Here is a 23,657-nt window from a genome sequence, read left to right as displayed (position 1 = left end):
GTATTTGATCTCTGAAAACCCTCCCACACGGCCTAAAAACTAGCCCCCCCCAAAAAAGAAATTGCGAGAGAGTTGCCACATTTATCCAATAAACCCCTTTTCCATAACGTTACTGAGCGAATTAAGAAGAAATATAAAGTAATTTTTAAACGCTAAGAAGAAAAATGTGGTTTTCCATCAGAATAATAATTATTGCTAGTTTAAGAATATGTCACAAGAGAAAAGATAAATCGCCCTTATTAAATTCTCCAGATCATTTTCCATCAATGGATGTTTATTTTATCCTGTTTTGACTGCTATGATTAAGCAATAAGGCTCTGGGAGGTGTGGTCTATTGCCAATATACCATGGCTAAGCGCAGTTAGTTCTTAGGTCATAGCCCCTAGCTGTGGTTTACTGGCCATATACCACAAAGAACAGCCCTTAGCCGTTGTATATTGGCCATATACCACAAACCCCTGAGGTGCCTTATTGCTATTATAAACTGGTTACCAACGTAATTAGAACACAAAACAGTTGTCATTCCCGTGGTACACATCTGAAATACCACAGCTTTCAACCAATCAGCATTCAGGGCTCAAACCACCCAGTTCAAATAAATCCTGTTTGCATATGTTCATAACTACAGATAAATCCGACAGGAGAGTTTGAGTGATGAAAGTTGGACAGAAGATCTCGAAATCTCTGTGCAAGAAACACTTAGATGAACTTCAAAAAACAAATGTTAAGCTATTTTCTGGCAATTGCGTCATAATTATGTGCCAGATGTTTAAGACTACAAATGGTTATAAATGGCCTATTTGCGTAATTGACTTGTTATTTCAATAGGCATAGGCTACTGACTAAAATCTGGGATTATAATTGCAATTTAATTTTGCCATGGTTTGTTTAGCTAGATGCAGGAAGCCTATAGCCCTGATAGGCCAACATGCCTACATCTCATTTCAGGGGAAAATCCACAATGAAACTGACATTAAATGTGGAGAAGGATACATTTGTGATAGAGCTGTGACCATGATCACAATTGATAACTTCCAATTTAATTAACTAAACATGACAATTTAGCACTTAATAATAACACAAGGCTCAACAACATCTTGGCCATGTACTGTTACAATCTCCACCTGCCACAGCCAGAAGAGGACTGGCCACCCCTTAGAGCCTGGTTCCTCTCTATGTTTCTTCCTAGGTTCCGGACGTTCTAGGGAGTTATTCCTAGCCACCGTGCTTCTACATCTGAATTGCTTGCTGTTTGGGGTTTTAGGCTGGGTGTAAAGCACTTTGTGACATCAGCTGATGTAAAAAGGGCTTTATTAATACATTTGATGGATTGAACTGAGTTATAGTTTATTAAATTGATTTATTAAATTGATCAATTGACAAATTGATTTGCAATGACTTTCAATACACATGTATATATTTATTATATCAAATGGTAAGCTACAGTAGGCTGCAATGGCATATAAATTAATAGCCAACTTGATGACCAACAGATGCAAATGTTGCCTATCATTCTCCACATATAATGTAATTTCATTGTCCATAACACACGCATGTGAGGGAGTTCAATAACTTCTACTTCATATTTCCACATCTGGAACACTCCAGAACCTAGAACTGAGCATGAGTAAAACCTTTCACTTGATACTATTATCCATAAGAAAATTCAACATTAGAATGCAGTAGAAGACCTTGTGCATTTCAGGTAAAAACTCAATGTTTATATCCCAGGACAAATTAGCTAGCAACAGCAAGCTAGCGAGCTAAATAGGACACATTAGCTAGCAACTGCTAGCTAACTAGCTAAATTTCCATAAATGTTTAATGCTAAATTGTCCTGGGATATAAACGTTGAGTTGTTATTTTACCTGAAATGCACAAGGTCCTCTTCTCCGACAATTAATCCACACATAAAACGGTCAACCGAATCGTTTCTAGTCATCTCTCCTCCTTTCAGGCCTTTTCTTTTTTGGACTTTATATGGCGATTGGCATCTAATTTTCATAATAAGGTGTATTACCACAACCGACCGACCTCAGTTCGTCTTTCAATCACCCACGTGGGTATAACCAATGAGGAGATAGCACATGGGTATACAGTGCCTTGCAAAAGTATTTATCCCCCTTGGCGTTTTTCCTATTTTGTTGCAATTACAACCTGTAATTTAAATAGATTTTTATTTGGATTTCATGTAATGGACATACTCAAAATAGTCGAAATTGGTGAAGTGAAAAAAATAGCTTGTTTCAAAAATAAAAAACTGAAAAGTGGTGGGTGCATATTTATTCACCCCCTTTGCTATGAAGCCCCTAAATAAGATCTGGTGCAACCAATTACCTTCAAAAGTCACATTATTAGTTAAATAAAGTCCACCTGTGTGCAATCTAAGTGTCACATGATCTGTCACAAGTTCTCAAGTATATATACTGTACACCTGTTCTGAAAGGCCCCAGAGTCTGCAACACCACTAAGCAAGGGGCACCACCAAGCAAGCAGCACCATGAAGACCAAGGAGCTCTCCAAACAGGTCAGGGACAAAGTTGTGCAGAAGTACAGATCAGGGTTGGGTTATAAAAAAATATCCAAAACTTTGAACATCCCACGGAGCACCATTAAATCCATTATTAAAAAATTGAAAGAATATGGCACCACAACAAACCTGCTAAGAGACGGCCGCCCACCAAAACTCATGGACCAGGCAAGGAGGGCATTAATCAGAGAGGCATAAAAGAGACCAAAGATAACCCCGAAGTAGCTGCAAAGCTCCACATCGGAGATTGGAGTATCTGTCCATAGGACCACTTTAAGCTGTACACTTCACAGAGCTGGGCTTTATGGAAGAGTGTCCAGAAAAAAGTCATTGCTTAAAGAAAAAAATAGTCAAACACATTTGGTGGTCACCAAAAGACATGTGGGAGACTCCCCAAGCAGATGGAAGAAGTTACTCTGGTTAGATGAGACTAAAATTGAGCTTTTTGGCCATCAAGGAAAACACTATGTCTGGCGCAAACCCAACACCTCTCATCACCCCGAGATCAACATCCCCACAGTGAAGCATGGTGGTGGCAGCATCATGCCGTGGGGATGTTTTTCATCGGCAGGGACTGGAAAACTGGTCAGGCTTGAAGGAATGATGGCGCTAAATACAGGGAAATTCCTGAGGGAAAACTGTTTCAGTCTTCCAGAGATTTGAGGCTGGGATGGAAGTTCACCTTCCAGCAGGACAATGACACTAAGCACACTGCTGAAGCAACACTTGAGTGGTTTAAGGGGAAACATTTGAATGTCTTGGAATGGCCTAGTCAAAGCCCAGACCTCAATCCAATTGAGTATCTGTGGTATGACTTAAAGATTGCTGTATACCAGCGGAACCCATCCAACTTGAAGGAGCTGGAGCAGTTTTGCCTTGAAAAATGGGCAGAAATCCCAGTGGCTAGATGTGCCAAGCTTATAGAGACATACCCCAAGAGACTTTCAGCTGTAATTGCTGCAAAAGGTGGCTCTACAAAGTATTGACTTTTGGGGGGGTGAATAGTTATGCACACTCAAGTTTTCAGTTTTTTGTTTGTCTCACAAGAAAAAATATTTTGCATCTTCAAAGTGGTAGGTATGTTGTGTAAATCAAATGATACAAACCCCCCAAAAATCTATTTTATTTCCAGGTTGTAAGGCAACAAAATAGGAAAAATGGCCAAAATGGCCAAGGCGGTGAATACTTTCGCATGCCACTGTCTGCTTCTAAACGTCAATGAGGAGATGGGAGAGACTGGACTTGCATAGCGTTTGTTGTCACAAATAGAAGCAACTTCTATTTTAGAGCTTGGCAAAGCAGGCGCTTCATGGCGCACGCATGCAGTGTGGGTGCAATGATTGAATAACATGTAGGTGTACATTTATTTTGCAATTTTATTTTTATTTTCACATGACATATCCAGTAAGTTTGTAAACCAGCTTTGGTATAGTGTCGCCAAAATATTTGAATTCATAAAAGTCATAATCATTGGGATATGTTTGCGATCCACAGTAGAAGACGTCCTAAATGCCCCGCCCCCAGCTTCAGACGTCCTAAATGCCCCCCCCCCCCCCACAGCCTATGTCAGCTGAACACTGAAGCACTTGCGCTTGATATGCGTTTATAAACTGTGAATGAGAAAGTGAACTTGTCATTTAGCTCAGTTGTATGCTGCTTTGCAATCAAACAGCAAGGGCTGCATGAAATATGCACAATATTTGTTTTATGATGCACTTGGCGATGTTCAATTCATTCGCACAAAACGTAATGTAATGAAACAGGCAGGGAGCAGGTCTCGAACACTCAACATTCTAGCCCGAAATCCAGAGCTATCGACTGTACCACAAAAATGTGCTCAAGGAATGCTCTCCAACGAACCATCAAACAGGCAAAGTGTCAATACAGGACTAAGATCGAATCGTAGTACACCGGCTCCGATGCTCGTCGGATGTGGCAGGGCTTGCAAACCATTACAGACCATGAAAGGAAGCACAGCCGAAAGCTGCCCATTGACACGAGCATACCAGACGAGCTAAAATACTTCTATGCTCGCTTCGAGGCAAATAACACTGAAGCATGCATGAGAGCACCAGCTGTTCTGGAAGACTGTGTGATCACGCTTCTTGCTGCCATCCAGGACCTCTATACCAGGCGGTGTCAGAGGAAGGCCCTAAAAATTGTCAAAGACTCCAGCCACCCTAGTCATAGACTGTTCTCTCTGCTACCACCAGAGCACCAAGTCTAGGTCCAAGAGGCTTCTAAAGAACTTCTACCCCCAAGCCATACGACTCCTGAACACCTAATCAAATGGCTACCCAGACTATTTGCACTCCCCCCCCCCCACCTCCTCTTTCACACCGCTGCTACACTTTGTTGTTGTCATCTATGCATAGTTACTTTAATAACCCTTCATGTACATATTACCTCAACTAACCGGTGCCCCCTTACATTGACTCTGTACCGGTACCCCCCTGTATATAGTCTCGCTATTGTTATTTTACTGCTGTTCTTTAATTACTTGTTACTTTTATTTCTTATTCTTAGCCGTTTTTTTTAACCTCTCTAGGCTAGGGGGTGGTATTTTCACATCCGGATGAAAAGCATGCCCAAAGTAAACTGCCTGCTACTCAGGCCCAGAAGCTAGGATATGCATATTATTAGTAGATTTGGATAGAAAACACTCTGAAGTTTCTAAAACTGTTTGAATGATGTCTGTGAGTATAACAGAACATATTTGGCAGTCGAAATCCAGAGGACAAACCAGCCAGGATATTTTTGTTGTTGAGGTCACTCTCTTTCAATGGGTTTTCTATGGGGATCTTGCTTGCAGTTCCTATCGCTTCCAATGGATGTCAACAGTCTTTAGAAATTGGTTGATGTTTTTCCTTTGAGAAATGAAGAAGTAGGGCAGTTCAGAACGAGGGCCGAGTGAAGTGTACTCTTTGATAGAGTGAAGTGTACTGTTGTGGTTGGGGCGCATGACCTGAAAGCTCGCTCCACTTTGTTTTTATCCGCTATTGAACGCAGTTTATCCAGTCTTAAATGTTTTCGATTATTTACGTAAAAAAATACGTAAAGTTGTATTAGGAAAGTTGTTTGAAATGTTTGGACAAAGATTACAGGTAACTTATTAGATATTTTGTAGTCATGTTGCGCGAGTTGGAACCAGTATTTTCTGGATCAAACGCGCCAAATAAATTGACATTTTGGAGATACAACGATGGAATTAATCGAAAAGTAAAAAGTACCATTTCTGATGTTTATGGGACATATTGGAGTGCCAACAAAAGAAGATCTTCAAAGGTAAGGCATGAATTATATAGTTATTTCTGAGTTTTGTGTCGCGCCTGGCAGGATGAAATATGATTGTCTGTGTTTGTTTGATGGGGTGCTATCCTCAGATAATAGCATGGTTTGCTTTCGCCGTAAAGCCTTTTTGAAATCTGACACGGTGGCTGGATTAACAAGAAGTAAAGCTTTAACTTGGTGTATTGCAATTGCGATTGTATGAAAGTTAAATATTTAGAATAATTTAATTTGAATTTGGCGCTCTGCTATTTCACTGGATGTTGTCAAATCGATCCTGTTATCGGGATTTGAGCCCTAAGACGTTTTTTTAACTCCATCAAAACAATAGGTTTTTAGGGCTGGGATAATAACCTTCCTGCCAAAAAAAATGACTGACATGGCAGATTCAGACCGGACTAAAATTACGGATGTGGTGATTTGTGCTGGTGTACATAATTACATTACCTGAGCACCCCCAGTCAAATTTATCCCGTCCTTATTGGGCTTTCTACTGCCCATCGCTAAATTATCCTCATGATTATGATCACACTTACTCAATTCAAATATTATGTCGACACTATACCAAAGATGGCTTTGTATGGTTTAGAGACTTGGGAACCAAGCTCGAGTTATCAGTGTCACCTGTCGCCAGGACTTGTTGAAATATCTTCACTCCTATAAAAAAAAAAAATCCAGGTTTCCGTCATAACTGCCAATGTATAAAAAATATATATAATTACAGGTGGCAGTTTGGAAAAAACGAATTCAGTCCGAATCATCCTCTGGAATAACGGGCATTCGGGGGTAATACATGCATAACCAACGTTATCTGGTAATATTAGTCCCGTGCGAATAGGGCTACAATATTCTTCCTGGGACTGGGGGTGTATATGGGTTGGGCAATGTCTGAAATGACACATCGTCCCATCAACCTGTCCAAACATCGTTGATATACGATTGTATTGTATTGTCTTTTTTTTTTTTTTTTTACAGGGGAAGTTGCCATGTTGCGTTGCCTACCAACGCGGTAAATGGTCTACAATGCAGCTTGTGTCATGCACAAACCACCGATTAATGTGGAAATCATTTTACCAATATTGTATTTTCATGTGTGCAAATAAATAAACACATAAACTGTAGTGTCTTAGCTCTTATTACTTATTTATATAATAAGAAAGACTCTGAATACAAGAAATGGAACTGGAGCTTCACATTTTACTGGAATCAGTTAGTACCAGAATAACATAGAACAACACTGCGCATGACCAAGGGTGCTCCATTCTTACAGGGGACATCAGTAATTCACAGAACATAACATAAACCAATCATATATGTGGTACTGATAACTTTGAATGGTGATTTGTAATCAAACGTTGTAGACCTGCAGGGTGATACGAGACCCTTTCAATGGTGATTTTTGACAATTAGAAATGAGATTGAGTGTTGATGTTCACCATAGAAGACATCACTGGGCAGTGTTCTTGCACAACAGCGGGCCAGCGCAGAGCTCACATCCACCCCCAAAATGTAAATGTATGACCCAGTGGCATGGTGGAGAGGGAATGAGGGTCGATTTCCGCTCTTTGTCAACATAGCGCTCAAATACCTCTGCATGCGTGCAAAAAGTTCCCGTCTGAATGTTTTTTCAGTAGGCCTACAGCGGTCAATATTGTTACCCCACTCTGCAGTCTATTAAACCAGAAAAGGCGAACATGATTTTGTTCCATGCCAGAAACCTTTAGGTAGGTTAATATATAATGAAAGAAAAATAGGCCGAATGGTTCTTGTTGCACTTTTTATTTTATTCATTTTCAAAGCCTCTATTCACAGTGCGTCTTAATCTAAATAAATGTAGCCTTTGTCAGAATATTATGTTGTGTGCCTTATTCGTATTTGCACTGTATTTATTTAGTTAATTCCGTACTTATTTTGATTACTTTATTTATTTTGTAATTAGTAGCCTATCTAAATGTGGATAATTATTTTTATAGGTGACATTTTTTTATGTTCTCGCTTTTGAAAAGCAAAGCTGTGAATTCTTATTTAATCCCCTTTTCTCACTTCAAGGAGAGTAATAAACACTTCCACAATAATATAAATATCTGTTTAGAATTTTCACTTGTACAAGTAACGTTTACTGCAAATTTTATTGGCAGTAACCTAGTGTAGGCCTATATTATTGCCTTGTTTGATGACGGCACACAATTCGTTTTTCCTAAAGTTTCTGTCAGGTGGAGGGCCAGGAACTTAAATTTACACTTCCCATTCGATTATTCTGTCTTGCAATTGTTGGTTCTCTCTCTCTCATTGTTACCATATCATTGAGACAGAAATATCTAAATGGCTGTACATTTTCATATAAGAAATGTATTGGTGACACTTCATTATGACTTTAAAGTGGAACTGACAGCATTTGAGCAACGTTCCTATCTCAATGTGCACATGAGGTATGTCCCATTATCAGCTCAGTATGATCGTAAATAAACATGTATCCAGGATACATTTCTCACTTTATAATGGGTAGACATGCGTAAAAGAAATAGCAAACATTCACAAAGTTGTTTCTTCTTACCTCAGAAGGGATTCGCTGTGATGACTGTCTCGTGAAATATACTGTATCTTCTCAAAATAAGGATGAGAAACTAAAAGAGTAACCCAATTGTCTGCCAGGCTTTGCATTTGATTTTGCATGTCCATCCAAGCATGACAGACAGAAGAGTCTATTTGTATGATTTGGGGTTGATGATGGAGGGAGGTACTGTATCTATTTTCCATTCTGCGCTGTTCAGAACTGTATTTGTGAAGTGAGCTTTGACTCACTCGATCTGTCAGGTGGTTTGTTCAAATTTACAGTATGTGTAGTGTATGTGGTTGTTGTACATGAAGAACATGAGGCACTGTACTGTACAATACTTTCTGAGTAAAACCTTGCTGATTTAAGCAGAAATACAGTACTGACTCATATTTGTCTGTGAAAATATTTTATTGCGTATAAAGACGACATGCTATACTGCCCAAGTTATTGGATTCAAGTTGAATAACTTCTATTCACATTGGCACCGCTATTGATTGTGGATGACAAAACATGTAAAAGCCCATAAATGCACTCACAGCAAATGTAATAACTGAGCATGAATACAAACTGAGCAAAAGTGATATGAAAAGAACAGGGTCACATTCATTAGGCACCAAATGGAAGAAAAGTTACTGAAACAAGGACTTGGATTTTGCTGCAGTGGTCGAAATCAGGTTCACACAGAGTGTTTCTTGGTAGTCTTCTACAAATCTACTTTGAAACAAAGGCATATTTTGGGGCGGCAGGTAGCCTAGTGGTTAGAGCATTGGGCCAGTAACCCGAAAGGTTGCTGAATCGAATCCCTGATCTGACAAGGTAAAAATCTGTCAGTCTGCCTCTGCTACTGTTCTCCGGTAGGCCGTCATTGTTAAAAAGAATTTGTTCTTAACTGACTTGCTAAAAATAAAAATACAACTCACACACATGGTTATGGGCTTAAAAAAAATAAGAAACCTGTACCCTGTCAGCTATATGATGACAGCTTTGCACGCTCTTGGCATTCTCTCAACCAGCTTCATGCGTTACCTGGAATGCATTTCAAATAACAGGTTAAAAGTTCATTTGTGGAATTTCTTTCCTTCTTAATGCATTTCAGCCGATCAGTGTTGGGGGGGTCGTCAGCTACATGGGAAACACCTGGGCCCGCTGTGTCATAGGATAAATACACCACTTCCCCATTCATGGTGGAGACTCTCTCCATGCAGATACCTTCATAGATTTTGTTGTGTATCTTGGTGGTTTTTGGTTGTTTTCTTTAGCACCTTTCAACACCCTGCATTATCACATTTATGCATGCTAAACACTCACTTACACTACTGATTACACACACCATTGATATTGTACTTAGTTTACTTTATTTAATTAATATATGTTTTGTTATTCCTTATCTCCACGTTGTCTCCCTTTTGTTACGGGCTTTGAGCCGGTTCGTGACAGTTGTGTTGTGACATGGTAGGGGTGGTATACAGAAGATAGCCCTCTTTGATAAAAGACCAAGTCGATATTATGGCAAGAACAACTTAAATAAGCAAAGAGAAACGACTGTCCATCATTACTTTAAAAAATGAAGGTCAGTCAACATGGAACATTTAAGAACTTTGAAAGTTTCTTCAAGTGCAGTCGCAAAAACCATCACGCTCTATGATGAAACTGTCTCTAATGAGGACCGCCACAGGAAATGAAGACCCAGAGTTACCTCTGCTGCAGAGGATAAGTTCATTAAAGTTAACAGCCTCAGAAATTCCAGCCCAAATAAATTCTTCACAGAATTAAAGTAACAGACACAGCTTAACATCAACTGTTCAGAGGAGACTGCGGGAAGCAAATCGTATCAAATAAAATTGTATTAATCACATCTGCCGATACAACAGTAACCTTACAATAACCTTACAGTGAAATGATTACTTACAAGCCCCTAACCAACAATGCAGTTAAAAAAAGAAAAAAGAATAAGAAATAAAAGTAACAATAACAGTCCTGTGGACTACAGGAAAAGGAGGACCGAGCACGCCCCCATTCTAATCGACGGGGGTGTAGTGGAGCAGGTTGAGAGCTTCGATATCCTTGGTGTCCACATCACCAACAAACTAGAATGGTCCAAACACACGAAGACAGTCCTGAAGAGGGCACGACAAAGCCTATTCCCCCTCAGGAAACTAAAAAGATTTGTCATGGGTCCTCAGATCCTCAAAAGGTTCTACAGCTGCAACATCGAGAGCATCCTAACTGGTTGCATCACTGCCTTGTACGGCAATTACAGAGGGTAGTGCACACGGCCCAGTACATCACTGGGGCTAAGCTGCATGCCATCCAGGACCTCTATACCAGGCGGTGTCAGAGGAAGGCCCTAAAAATTGTCGAAGACTCCAGCCACCCAAGTCATAGACTGTTCTCTCTACTACCACATGGCAAGCGGTACCGGAGTGCCAAGACTAGGACAAAAAGGCCTCTCAACAGTTTTTACCCCCGAGCCATAAGACTCCTGAACAGGTAATCAAATGGCTACCTGGACGATTTGCATTGTGTGCCCCCCCCCCCCCCCCAAACCCCTCTTTTACGCTACTGCTACTCTCTGTTTATCATATATGCATAGTCACTTTAATCATATCTACATGTACATACTACCTCAATCAGCACGACTAACCAGTGCCTGTATATAACCTCGCTACTGTTATCTTTCACTGTCTTTTTACTGTTGTTTCTATTTCTTTACTTACCTATTGTTCACCTAATACCTTTTTTTGCACTGTTGGTTAGAGCCTGTAATTAAGCATTTCACTGTAAGGTTGTATTGGCTGTAAGGTTGTATTGAATACCTGTTGAATTCAGTGCACGTGACAAATACACTTTGATTTGATTTTAGTTAAGGTGGTCTAGAGTTTTTTTCCTTCTGGTTGCATGTTTAACATGCTGATAGAAATTTGGTAAAACAGATTTTAGTTTCCCTGCATTAAAGTCCCCGGCCACTAGTAGTGCTTCCTCTGGATGAGCGTTTTCCTGTTTGCTTATGGCGGAATACAGCTCATTGAATGCGGTCTTAGTGCCAGCATTGGTCTGTGGTGGTATGTAGACAGCTACGAAAAATACAGATGAAAACTCTCTAGGTAGATAGTGTAGATAGACACCAATAATAACAAAATACTTGGTTGGGCCATGAAACACAAGCAATGGACATTAGACCGGTGGAAATCTGTCCTTTGGTCTGATGAGTCCAAATTTGAGATTTGTGGTTCCAACCACTATGTCTTTGTGAGACGCAGAGAAGGTGAAGGGATGATCTCTGCATGTGTGGTTCCCACCGTAAAGCATGGAGGAGGAGGTGTTATGGTGTGGGGGTGCTTAGCTCGTGACACTGTCAGTGATTTAGAATTGAAGGCGCACTTAACCAGCCTGGCTACTGCAGCATTCTGCAGCGATACACCATCTAATATGGTTTGGGCTTAGTGTGACTGTCATTTGTTTTTCAACAGGACAATGACCCAACATACCTCCAGGCTGTGTAAGGGCTATTTGACCAGGATGGTGAGTGATGGAGTTTTCATCAGATGACCTGGCCTCCACAATCACCCGACCTCAAACCAATTGAGATGGTTTGGGATGAGTTGGATCGCAGAGTGAAGGAAAAGCAGCCAACAAGTGGGACCTCCTGCAAGACTGTTGGAAAAGCATTCCAGGTGAAGCTGGTTGAGAGAATGCCAAGTGTGCAAAGCTGTCATCAAGGCAAAGGGTGGCTACTTTGAAGAATCTCAAATATATTTAGATTTGTTTAACACTTTTTTGGTCTCTACATGATTCCATATGTTATTTCATAGTTTTGAAGTCACCACTGTTGTTCTACAATGTAGAAAATAGTAAAAAATAAAGAAAACCCTTGGATGGGATGTTAAAAGGGTGTGCTGACTCTCTGTGGTCACTAAAGATCCCATGGCACTTATCGTAAGATTAGGGGTGTTAAAAAAAATAAGAAAAAGAAAAACCCTTGAATGAATAGGTGTGTCCTAACTTTTGACTGGTACTGTACATTACAGAAGACTGAAATATAACAAAACCCTTTGACATAGAAACACCGGATTTTCTGCAGGGTTTTTGAAATAATTTTTATAAGTGATGAAATTATGAAAAATATGAATAACATTTGACCCATGAAGCAACTAGATAATTTGACTGCAGGAAAGTCCTACGCAATGCACATTTGCATTTCCATTGCAAATGTTTTAAAACATTTTTCATTGCACTATTTCTAGCCCTCCTCTTGACCTTCTTCATTTCCCCTCTCCTATACCAGCGGCAGCCAGTATCTTCTCTGTGTCAACCACCATCTCATCGATGGCCCCATTGAGAGCCTGCAGCATGACAGTGAAGGAACGACTGGCTGAGCGGGCGTGCCTGGGCATGGCCATCTCCACCAGCCAGGTTGTGTTGGTGGTCAACTCCTTCTCTGCTGCTGCCAGCCGAAGTTTTACCTCCCCCTTAGTGACTTCAACCGACAGGTTACACGTCCGCAGGGCTTTGAGCCGTGCCGGCTCCATGCCGCGTTGCCGTGCCAACCGCTCAACAGACTCGTCGTCCAGACAGAGCGAGGCCCTGGCCTTGGTGAGGATCCTCACACCCACTCTGGCGTCCACCATGGAGGCCACCAGGGGCACAGGGATGGCCGACACCCCACCAGAGAGTGACGCGGCAGCCCAGACCAAGGCCTTGAAGGCGTCCCTCTTCTGGGTGACCAGGACTGGGGAGAGAGTGGGCAGGGCCAGGAGGAGAGCGTGGGCCCGGATCTCTGGTAGGTCCCTCTCCATCTCCTCCAGGAGTCCTGGGAAGTCAAGTTTCTCCAGACAGGAGGGCCTCACTAGGAACACCTTAGGCAGGGCCACCCCCTGGGCCTTCAACAACTCCAGGCTGGCCTTCCGTCTCTCCTCCAGACCCTTTTCTGTGTCCTTCTCTGAGGCCAGCAGGGTAAAGTACACAGTGTCCCTCTGCACAGAGCGGGCTTCCAGGAACACCGCCACGCTGTTGGCCTGGAGACTCTGTGTGAACGCCATGACCACCACGTTGTACCGCAGGAACTTCACCCGCTCCATGTACCCTTCCGGGTCAAAGGGTGAGGCTGCGGGGGTGGGTGGCAAGTCCCAGAGCCTGAAGTCAGGGTGCTTGGGGTTGGGATAGATGGCCATCTCCTCTCGAGAAGTGGGGCAGGGGGATAGGGCGGCTCCTTCATCCTCAGGCCCCAGGCCACGGAGGGCATTGATGAATGCAGACTTCTCGGGCCCCCGCTCTCCTGCCACGGCCAGGTTGATCCGGCTGATCAGGAGGTCCTCCACAGCATCCTTGACATCTGACAGCTTGTTGTTCTCAATAGACTCTTTGAGGTTCTCCAGGAGGTTCAGGCTGTGAGAAACAACATCTGCCGCCATGGCTGTGAGAGAGGTGAGGATGATCATTAGCATAGAACAACATGTAGGAGCACTCACACATCTTAATAGTGTAGGATTACATTTCTTGGGCACGTAATTGATCAATTCAATTGATAATTGAATGGCTGTTATGTCCACACAGTTTAATACTGAGGTATTTATTAGTCTCTGAATAGAAGGCAAGAACAAACACTGACATACAGTGCAGCCCTCGAGGACCTGGAACACAATCTCTTACTGCTTAATCAATTCGGAAGAAGTGGGAACACAATAAAACAGTTTCTTTACACAATTATTCAGATTTAATGTATTTAACTACATGTTTTTTACAGAATTGGTCAAATGACAGTATTGGATAGTGGTAAGTGTTGTGTAAACAAACACACCATCTTAGCTCCAAGTAACTGTCTGGTCTACAGTACTAATGTATGATACTGCCTATGCCTTACCTTTGACCTGGATGAAAAAACCTAAGGACAGACCTCAGTAGGGAAATACATCCTTATCCAATGATCAATAGCAGATATATCCTCAATACAAGCGAAGTGAGCTGACTGTGTCTGTTAGATCTATTTACAGGCTCTGTACTGTGTGTGGAACATTCTAATCCTGTAATCCCATCCTTAATCCAGTATGAGTGTGAGCACATACTGTACACACGACAGAGTCCATGATGCTCACACTGACAATTGGCAGGTGACGTAATCTCTAAATGAAGAGTTAACAGCAAAGGGACATGTTCATTTTCTTTTCATCCAAACCTGAGGAACAACACAGGTGTTTGTACGTGGGTTTGTTCGGTAGCTCAGTGACAGGTACAGTACAACAGAAACAACCACCACAACACAGCCAGATTTACAATGTGAAAGGGAGTGTCCATTTCTTGCTACTGTGACTCACACACAACACACCTCTTGGTGTTTTTTTGTTCAGAGGAAACCATGCGAGATACTTCTGCTGACATCTGAGAGTTTCAGGTTTAATTTTAAACATCTGCCTTCTAATCAGAGCCTGTTGTTCTGTCTTCACTTACACCAGCAGATGGTTGAGATCACCTTAAATCAGTTTCCTTTTCTGATAAATGAGTATTATGATTAAAGCTCAAACTGAGAAAGGGTTTAGAAGTGGGCTTGTAAATGATGTGGCTTTGTGGTTATCATGTCAAATGGAGTGTCTCTATCTAGTGGTTGTTTGTAGGATATTCATATTTTTTACATTTTAATTGAATTGAAATGTAACCTTTATTTAACTAGGCAAGTCAGTTAAGAACAAATTCGTATTTACAATGATCGTGAACGTATGCATCTTGATTATGTCAACATAGAATACACGGTGGAGGAACTGGATGAGTTCTATAGAAAACATCTACTGTTCTCTGCAGTCATACCATCTGTGTAATCACTGTCGAATACAATTTGTGGAGATAATAAATAGACGTCCAACTTCTGACACCATGTATCACAGAGGAGGCTGGTGTGATGAGCTATAGGAGGAGAGGCTCGTTTTAATGGCTGGAATGGAATTAATGGAACAGAGTCATACATGTGGTTTCCATATACAGTTTCAAGTATTCCATTCCAGCCATTACAATTAACCTGTCCTCCTATAACTCCTACCACCAGCCTCCTCTGATGTATTAATACGTAGCCGGGACACCATAGTGTTAGCTTTAGGAACGTCTTTACCAAGATAAAACCGTAAATTGATACAGAGCATTATGGGTACTGTAGTACATCATGCTACAAGACAGTTAAAACATCATTTTGAAATTCTTTAAACTAATTTCAGATAGCAAACAACTAAAATACACACAAACATCAAAAATAAGGTAGTGCCTTAATATATAGGGTTAGGGTTAAATCAAAATGCAAAAACAGGAAGGAACAGAGGAGAAAAAAATGACATGGTATGACCTCTCTACTTCTCCAAACCACGTTTTTGTCAGTCCTTCCATGGTGACACAAAAACAGAATCATTACAAAACTAACATTACATTAGACAAGACTCAAAAATAAAGAACCAAAACTATTACCTACAGTCGTTTCAGTTAAACAAAGTCTCTATCATCATAAAACTTTCAATCTAGAATATGAGAAAATACCGCAGGGCTGTATATTAGAAGCCATAGTACTGTGCGCTATCTCCCACGTTGCTGTGTCACTCGCTCACTCTCCACCCATAATAGCCTTGACGTTGGAGTAAAGCGCTGTATCCTCATCTGTCTCTCGTAATGGCTTACCGTTCTCTTTCTCCTCATCCTTCCCTATCATCTCCTCCCCTTCTTCCCATTCCACCTCTTCCATCACACCACTCCCCTCTCCACTATCTTCTTCCTCCTCTTTCTTCTTCTCTCGTTTGATTTCGGCGTAGTCTGTCTCTGTGCTGGTGGTCTTCTTCTCTGCCTCCTCAGGAGTCTTCTTCTTCAGCAGGGAGTAGTTGATTCTGGCGTAGTCCACTTCATTTGGTTCTTCACCTGTGGTAGATTTTCCTGTGGTTCCACCTCCGTTTTCTTCTCCCTTCCTCAGCGCCACCTGCAGATGGGTCTGTTTGCTCCCTACAGCCTGTCCTGCATCCGTCTATGGAGTAGATGACAGAAAGCACTGTGTTAGGAGTATTTTGTTAGCTTGGTGGTCCCAGACCTTTTTGTGTTGCCTTGTAAACTCCTATTGGCATGTTAATGCTAACTGAATGTTGATAAAGCTGAATAAAGAAAGAAACTGGTACTGCACCTGTTGGTCTTCACATGTCACCATCTCCAGGTTCATGAAAGGGCTTTTGGAGTCTGAGTGCTTTGGGATCATTTCTTTGCGTCTAAGGAAAAGAGTACAAATGAAATGTCTCAATAACTGTATTTTGGAGGGGTTAGCAAGCACTTCCATTACAATATGGTTGTCACGCCCTGACCTTAGAGAGTCTTTTTATTTCTCTATTTGGTTAGGTCAGGGTGTGATTTGGGTGGGCATTCTAGGTTGTCTATTTCTTTGTCTATTTCTTTGTATGGTTCCCAATCAGAGGCAGCTGTCTATCGTTGTCTCTGATTGGGGATCATATTTAGGCAGCCCCTTTTCCCACCTTCAGTTGGGGGATCTTGTCTTTGTTTAGTTGCTGTTTAGCGCTACAGAGCTTTACGTTCGTTTTGTGTTTTGTTGTTTTTTGGTGTCATTTGAAAATAAAGTAAAATGTACGCCTACCACGCTGCACCTTGGCCTCCTAACAACGGACGTAACAATGGTACAAGACATTGGTACTTTTGACAATAAATCTGATGTTCTTGATAATAAATATGAATAAATCAGTAAGACAATCTGTAATTGATTTTTAAAATAACGTATTCAGTGAACAGCAACTGTACATCAGTAATAGAATGCATGTACCTTTTACATTTCCCATTCAAACACAGGAAGATACAACTGATGGTGGCTGAGAGGGCTGCACCAACCACAAATGCAGTAATCAGTTTTAGGTCCGACAGCATAGCCATGATGTCTTTAGACACATCCTCTATAAAGAGAACAACACGTTGGGTTTTAGAAGTGGCTCACAACAAGCGTGCAAATGCTCTATATTGCATTGATATTGGGAAGCTGTGGCTCTCTAACAAAGTATATTAACTTATATCTTTACCTTCTTGTTTTTCTATTTGGTTGACTTGCAGCTTCTCTCTTACTCTGCCCGCTTCATTTCTGCTGACACACTCCATAGTGGTATTGGTGTGGTTTCTGACAGTCGGGCTGATGGTGCTGTTCACTGAGAACATCAACACTGATGTAGTAAAACTGTACTCTTTTAGTGTTAACCATCTTATGAAGGGTAAGGGAACTCCCTGAGTTACACACACACACACACACGTCATGAGAGGGGAGATAAATCATAGGCAATATAAAGGTACCAGCATATCACAAGCCATTTTCAATCAGTCTGTACAGTGCTGCTTGTACTCACACATCACAGTGACAACCGTGGAAGCTGTCAGAGATCTCTTGTGGTGTTGAGCTGTACACACATACTCCCCAGCATGTTCTCTTGTCATGTCAGAGATGATGAGAGTGGCAGGTCCAGAGTTATTCCGTTCCAAAGCTGTTGTCCCCTTCTTACTCCAGGTGACGTTAGATGATGATGGTGGGTAGCTGTCATCACTGCAGGTCAGATTCAGGGTATCACCCTCTCTCACTGTGTTACTACCTGAGATCTTGGGTTCCTTCACATCTAGAACATAAAGAACAGTACATACAAATCATGTTCATGAAATAGAAGTGGTGCAGCACAAGGTCAGATAATGTACACTACCTACGTGCCACATTCATTGTCAGTGTCTTCTTAGTGGTGATGTTGCCATTGAAGGTCACCAGACATGTGACCTTGGTGCCGTCATGCTTAGCTGAGGGGGTGAAGGTCAACGTTGAGAAGTGGGTTGTTGTCACATGGGTCAGGTCCTCTCTAATCTGTATGGTGGTGTTGTCTCTGAGCTCAGTGTTGTTGTCTCCTGTTCCTCTCCATGTCCATGTGATGTGAGGAGGAGTTCCAGAGCAGATCCCCGGGGCGGTGCAGGTCAGAGTAGCTGGTTCTCCCTCTGTCAGAGGAGGAGTCAACACTGAGGGCTTCTGGGTCAGAGCTGGAGACAGGAAATACAAACACAGAAGTGAGTTTTACATCTGTGTACCAGACATCAGAGAAACAGAATCAGACACAGTGTAACATTATCCTAACTATGCTACCCATGTTAATTAAACTGCTCCAAATAATGCCCCCCAAAATTCCACCATTGTTTAGAAAAAAGCAGACAATGGAAAGGGAGACTTGGGGAGGGGAATCTTGGCATTTGTGAATTGGAGGTATGTACCTGTATGTTACAGTCAGTGTACATAACTAACTACAGTAATAGTCATGCCAATGTAACTGAGAGTAATAGTCATGTTGTACCTGTCACTGTGATTTTCATTTTCTGTGGGTTTGTAAATGATCCTCCTAACGTTTTGAATTGATACTTTCCAGCATCATTCTCTCTGATGTCGTTGATGATCACACTACAGTTCTTCTTTGTCAGATCAGCCTCTAGTAGAGACACTCTCTGTTTAAAATCCTCCTGAGCTTTATGGGGAGTTTCAGAGTGGAAAATTATCTTTTTATCCTTATCACATTTGCCATTTGTAGGGCACTTGAACCATATTGCATTGGTAGGCTTGATGTCATCAGGGTGAGTGAAAGTACATGAAATAACAGCACATAGTCCCTTCTCTGCTGTTATTTCTGCTGGACTGAAGGTGATGGTCCAGGGTGTTGATGTCTGTGGTGGTTGTTGCTGTTCTGATGGATGGAAATGAATACAGTTATGAGTAATACAGAAAGCACTTGGATACTACTTCACTTGTACTGAACTGTTTTGATGATACAGAATCAGTTTAGATTAAAATGGGTTTTAATTACCATACTGTACCACTACGATTACCACATGTATACATCTACTAAAGATTTCAATATTAACAATACTTTAATGATGAAAGGAACCCTACTGTGACATGTTGCTCTCCCTGTCAGAGAGAAGAGTAGAGCTGCCCAGATGAGGACCCACATCCTGCCTCCACTGCCTGGATAAAAACAACCACAACAGCAGGGTCTGTCCTCTTTCACCTCTTTCTCTGGTCCCCTTGTCTGTGTCCACAAGTCTGGAGCACAGAAAGAGAATAACACAGAATAACACAGAATAACATGGTAAAGAGTGTTATACAAGCAGTGAACATTTCAAATTCACTCTCACCTTTGATGCATGAAAAAGGTTTTCTGAACATTTTGATAAAGAGGGAGGGGGAGGACTTCAGCTCGGACCTAAACAGGAAGCCGACGGACAGGAATTCCTTGTTACCCGGAGACAGCTTCCACCCTTAGACCCCTAAAAAAGAGCCTCCCCATCAGCCAATACAGTCGCATACGCAGGATTTGTAGTACACAGAGTGACTATAACAAGCAAGCCGACTGTCTGGATGAGTGTTTCAGACAGCGGGGTTACCCAGAGGAATGGCTGCACGAAGCAGGGGAACGTTATAAAAATATGGCCCTTGATGACTCCCTCATGCCAAAACCTCCCCGCCCTCCTGACCAACGCGTTCAATGCTTCCTTCAATACTCCCCACTTGGTAAACAGTTTGACCACATCATTAAAAAACCCTGGTACATCTTGAGCACTGATCCACAACTGGAAAAGAGGTTAAAGAACCCCCGTGGGTCATCTTCAGAGGCGCCCCCAAATCAGTCACATGGTGGTGAGGTCTGATCTTCCACTGGTGCCACGTAGCATCTTCCTAGACAATGTGCCGGACGGTAATTACATATGTGGTCGATGTACCCAGTGTAACTTTACGAAAAAATGCACAATGTTCAATCACCCTATCACGGGCAAGGCCATCAAGATTAAGGACGTCATTACACATTCCACAAAAAATGTGATATACATGATCAAGTGTATTTGTGGTCTATGCTATGCAGGAGAAACGAAACGTGCTCTGAAACATGAATAGCAGAACACAGGAGTAATATCAGGACCCTTGACCAGAGAAACCCTGTGGCTGCACATTTCATGGAGGCCCGTCACAACATTAGCTCTCTGAGATACATTGGTATCGAACATGTTAAGACTCATGGGGGGGGGGGGGGTACTGATAATCTATTATTGAGAAGAGAATTGTATTGGAATCACTGTTTTGTGCACCACGTCTCCTAAAGGTCTGAACCAGGAGTTTGATATCAGACCCTTTCTTACATACTGTATGTCACTTTGATTTGTCTTTCCTTCCAGGTCTCCTAGTTAGTCATTTTGTACATACTGTATATATTAGATTCTGTAACTACTATATCTGCCTATCTCATTGATATCAAATGATTAGAGATACACAAATTGTTTTTGAAATAGGTCACTGGAATTATACCTACGGCCACCTCACCTCCTGCTCAGTATAGTCATATGGGCGGGTATTCCAAACGTTCTCAACAATCCTTTTACTACTGTTGCCAAGATTTTTTAACTTGAATCCATTTGTATGTATATAATCCTTTGTGAGCATATGTACCGCTGAGATGAATTATGATGCTTATGCAACATGTTTTATTGTTTCCACGTCCAACACACGTCATGTGCATAATGGTCATGTGAGATGGAATGTGTATATTTTGGGAAGTGAAACTCAGTTTGTTTGACCTGACGAAGATCCGTTCCGGATCGAAACGTTGTCAATAAAGCGGTGAATTGGGAGCTTCAACCGTGTGCGGGCCTTCTTGTTCTTTAGTATGATAATTTCGACACATCCCGTTGCCAGCTGTGTAAGGAGAATACATATCCTAACAACTGACACGTTTATGATTGTCACAACCTTCTTACCTCATTTTTTTCAACTGTAATTTAATGCATGGAGAGATGTCAAACTCCTAGTTATGCTTGATTTTACCATAATTGTTTGGAACTTATTTTGAAACCACATGGTAACAGAGTAATTACATACTTTTTAAGTCACATGGGGAGTCATTGTATCAAACAAAGTGCTAATTGTTTCTACCAAGGACTAAGGAGTTACTAGTTTTGTTAAATAATTAACTAATGTCCAGAGTTGTCCATTTTCTCCAAGCACTTTAAAAAATACATATTTGCCATGTAAAGAATAAGACTGAATCAGCACATTACCTCTCTCTGTATGCTCTCTCTTCTTGTTGACTGTGAGCCCCTTGTGAGTCTCTGATGAGTGTGAACTGTCACTTCATGTCCCCAGTCTGTTACTCCTCCCTCTAACCTGGTGCTGCATCCAGGAAGTCCCTCTGTACTGCATACTGCCCAGCCATACTGTACTGTATATAGACCATAATCAACCCAAACCCATCAACCAACCCATCATTCCATACAGATCAACCAACACTACAATCCCCGTAGCTTATATATTCAGATAAAATATGAAGTAAAAATATAATTCGTAACTTATTCAAAACCAGTAATAGTGTCATTTTGTGTAGTTGTACAGCAAATGTGCATGTAGTCATAAATCAACATAATTGACCGCTACTGTTCATGCAGAGATCGAACTGCAATTCCTCTGAAAACAGTATTACTGTAAAATCCATTATGCTCCATGTTTTGGGGTAGCAGGTAGCCTAGTGGTTAGAGTGTTGGGCCAGTAAACAAAAGGTTGCTGGATCAAATCCCCGAGCTGACAAGGTGTGTCGTTCTGCCCCTGAACAAGGCAGTTCCCCAGAAGGCCGTCATTGTAAATAAGAATGTGTTCTTAATAACTGACTTGCCTAGTTAAAAGAAGGTGATAAAATGATGCCTTGGTCTTCAGCTCATGATGTGTTTTACTTTAAGATCTGACAGTTAGCCTTACTGAGTTTGACCAAGGCTTTTACAACACTGTCGGCCTCAGTTAAGTTTCTCTTCACACTTTAAGACTTTGTTTAAGTACCCCCAACCTTACTATATTTATATAGGTGGGGTTTTACTTCTCCCAAATAATTACATTTGAACTATAATCTCTAAAATACAGTATGTGTTGCTGTTATTAGAAAACAGTATGTTCAGATTAGAACAGGACTCATGCCTCAACATGGACATTTATTGTGGTATATTTTCTTTGAAATATGACTGGATATTCCTTTTCTTTGGACGTTCTAAATGTCTGATGGCCTGGTGACTAAATCTTTAAACGTCTTCCACCCAGTGGTGGCCGCCGATAGTCTAAATACCCAAGTTCATCCCATCTACAGAGAAGCCATCTTTCTTCGATTTCAAGCTCAAATAAATGAAGAAAAGAACAGAAAATGTTTTGTTCGAAAATCGGAGTTTGTTTTCTCAACACATCTCCTAAACAGTAAGGTAGAAATACCCCCTCCAATTACAGTTCTAAGGAAGTGTAATTTTACTTGTGCAATGTTTCTGTTTTTTCACCATGGGGAAGGACTGACAAAGTTGTGGTTTGGAAAAGTAGAGGTCAAATCATTTCTCTTTTCTTTTTTTGCATTTCAATTGCAAAACTTTCAAGTGGGAAAAACCATTCATCTTGAGACAACAGGGGTGTACATTACTAATCACTGAAAATATCAAAATACCTCATGGATCATGATACTTTCTAGTTTAAAGGGGTACAAAAACATACACTACTGGTCAAAAGTTTTAGAACATCTCATTACAGGGGTTTTCTTATTTTGTTACTATTTTCTATCATGTAGAATAATAGTAAAGACATCAAAACCACGAAATAACACATATGGAATCATGTAGTAACCAAATAAATTGTTAAACAAATCAAAATATATTTTATATTTGAGATTCTTCAAATAGCTACCCTTTGCCTTTATGATAGCTTGCACACTCTTGGCATTCTCTCAACCAGCTTCACCTGGAATGCTTTCCCAACAGTTTTGAAGGAGTTCCCACATATACTGAGCTGCTTTTGGCTTCACTCGGTGGTTCGACTCATCCGAAAGCATCTTAATTTGAATGAAGTCGGGGGATTGTGGAGTCCAGGTCATCTGATACACTGTTTTCTACATTGCTCAGGTGCAGCCACTGTTTTCGGAAATGATTCGGAAATGATTCAGACCTCTTGACTCTTTCCATATTTAGTTACGTTAAAGCCGTACTCAAAAATGGATTTAAAAACATAATCCTCATCAATCTACACCGAATACCCAATAATAACAAAGCCAAAACTGTTTTTTAGAAATGTTTGCAAAAGTAAAAAAATTATAACAGAAATACCTTGTTTACTTAGGGATTCAGACCCGTTGCTATGAGAATCGAAATTGAGCTCAGGTGCATCCTGTTTCCATTGATCATTCTTGAGATGTTTCTACAACTTCATTGGAGTCCACCTGTGGTAAATTAAATTGATCAGAC

At 41.2% G+C, this 23,657-nt stretch overlaps 3 protein-coding genes across 3 annotated transcripts in view; all 3 read right to left on the bottom strand.

The window, feature by feature from the left end:
- Positions 1–8,445, bottom strand: part of si:dkey-24p1.1 (uncharacterized protein LOC556718 homolog) — a 33,804-nt gene extending 25,359 nt beyond the window's left edge. The window contains exon 1 of the mRNA XM_055903518.1: positions 8,373–8,445. The gene's annotated coding sequence lies outside the window, so the exon portion shown is untranslated. The remainder of the gene's footprint in view (positions 1–8,372) is intronic.
- Positions 8,446–12,627: 4,182 nt separating this feature from the next.
- LOC129838075 (interferon-inducible GTPase 5-like) lies at positions 12,628–13,806 on the bottom strand. Its single transcript, XM_055904767.1, has one exon. The coding sequence runs from the start codon at positions 13,784–13,786 to the stop codon at positions 12,638–12,640; it is 1,149 nt and encodes a 382-aa protein (XP_055760742.1). The 5' UTR covers positions 13,787–13,806; the 3' UTR covers positions 12,628–12,637.
- Positions 13,807–14,048: 242 nt separating this feature from the next.
- Positions 14,049–20,348, bottom strand: LOC129837278 (uncharacterized). Its single transcript, XM_055903307.1, has 9 exons — positions 19,542–20,348; positions 19,297–19,449; positions 18,707–19,090; positions 18,078–18,398; positions 17,729–17,992; positions 17,411–17,533; positions 17,161–17,287; positions 16,516–16,597; positions 14,049–16,362 (listed from the first exon to the last, which is right to left on the bottom strand). Exons 1-9 carry the CDS (start codon positions 19,570–19,572, stop codon positions 15,952–15,954), a joined length of 1,896 nt encoding a protein of 631 aa, XP_055759282.1. The 5' UTR covers positions 19,573–20,348; the 3' UTR covers positions 14,049–15,951.
- Between the last annotated feature and the right edge of the window lie 3,309 nt (positions 20,349–23,657).

Source organism: Salvelinus fontinalis, chromosome 38, assembly GCF_029448725.1.
Source record: "Salvelinus fontinalis isolate EN_2023a chromosome 38, ASM2944872v1, whole genome shotgun sequence".
NCBI lineage: Eukaryota > Metazoa > Chordata > Actinopteri > Salmoniformes > Salmonidae > Salvelinus > Salvelinus fontinalis.
This window is presented reverse-complemented; position numbering and strand designations above follow the sequence as displayed.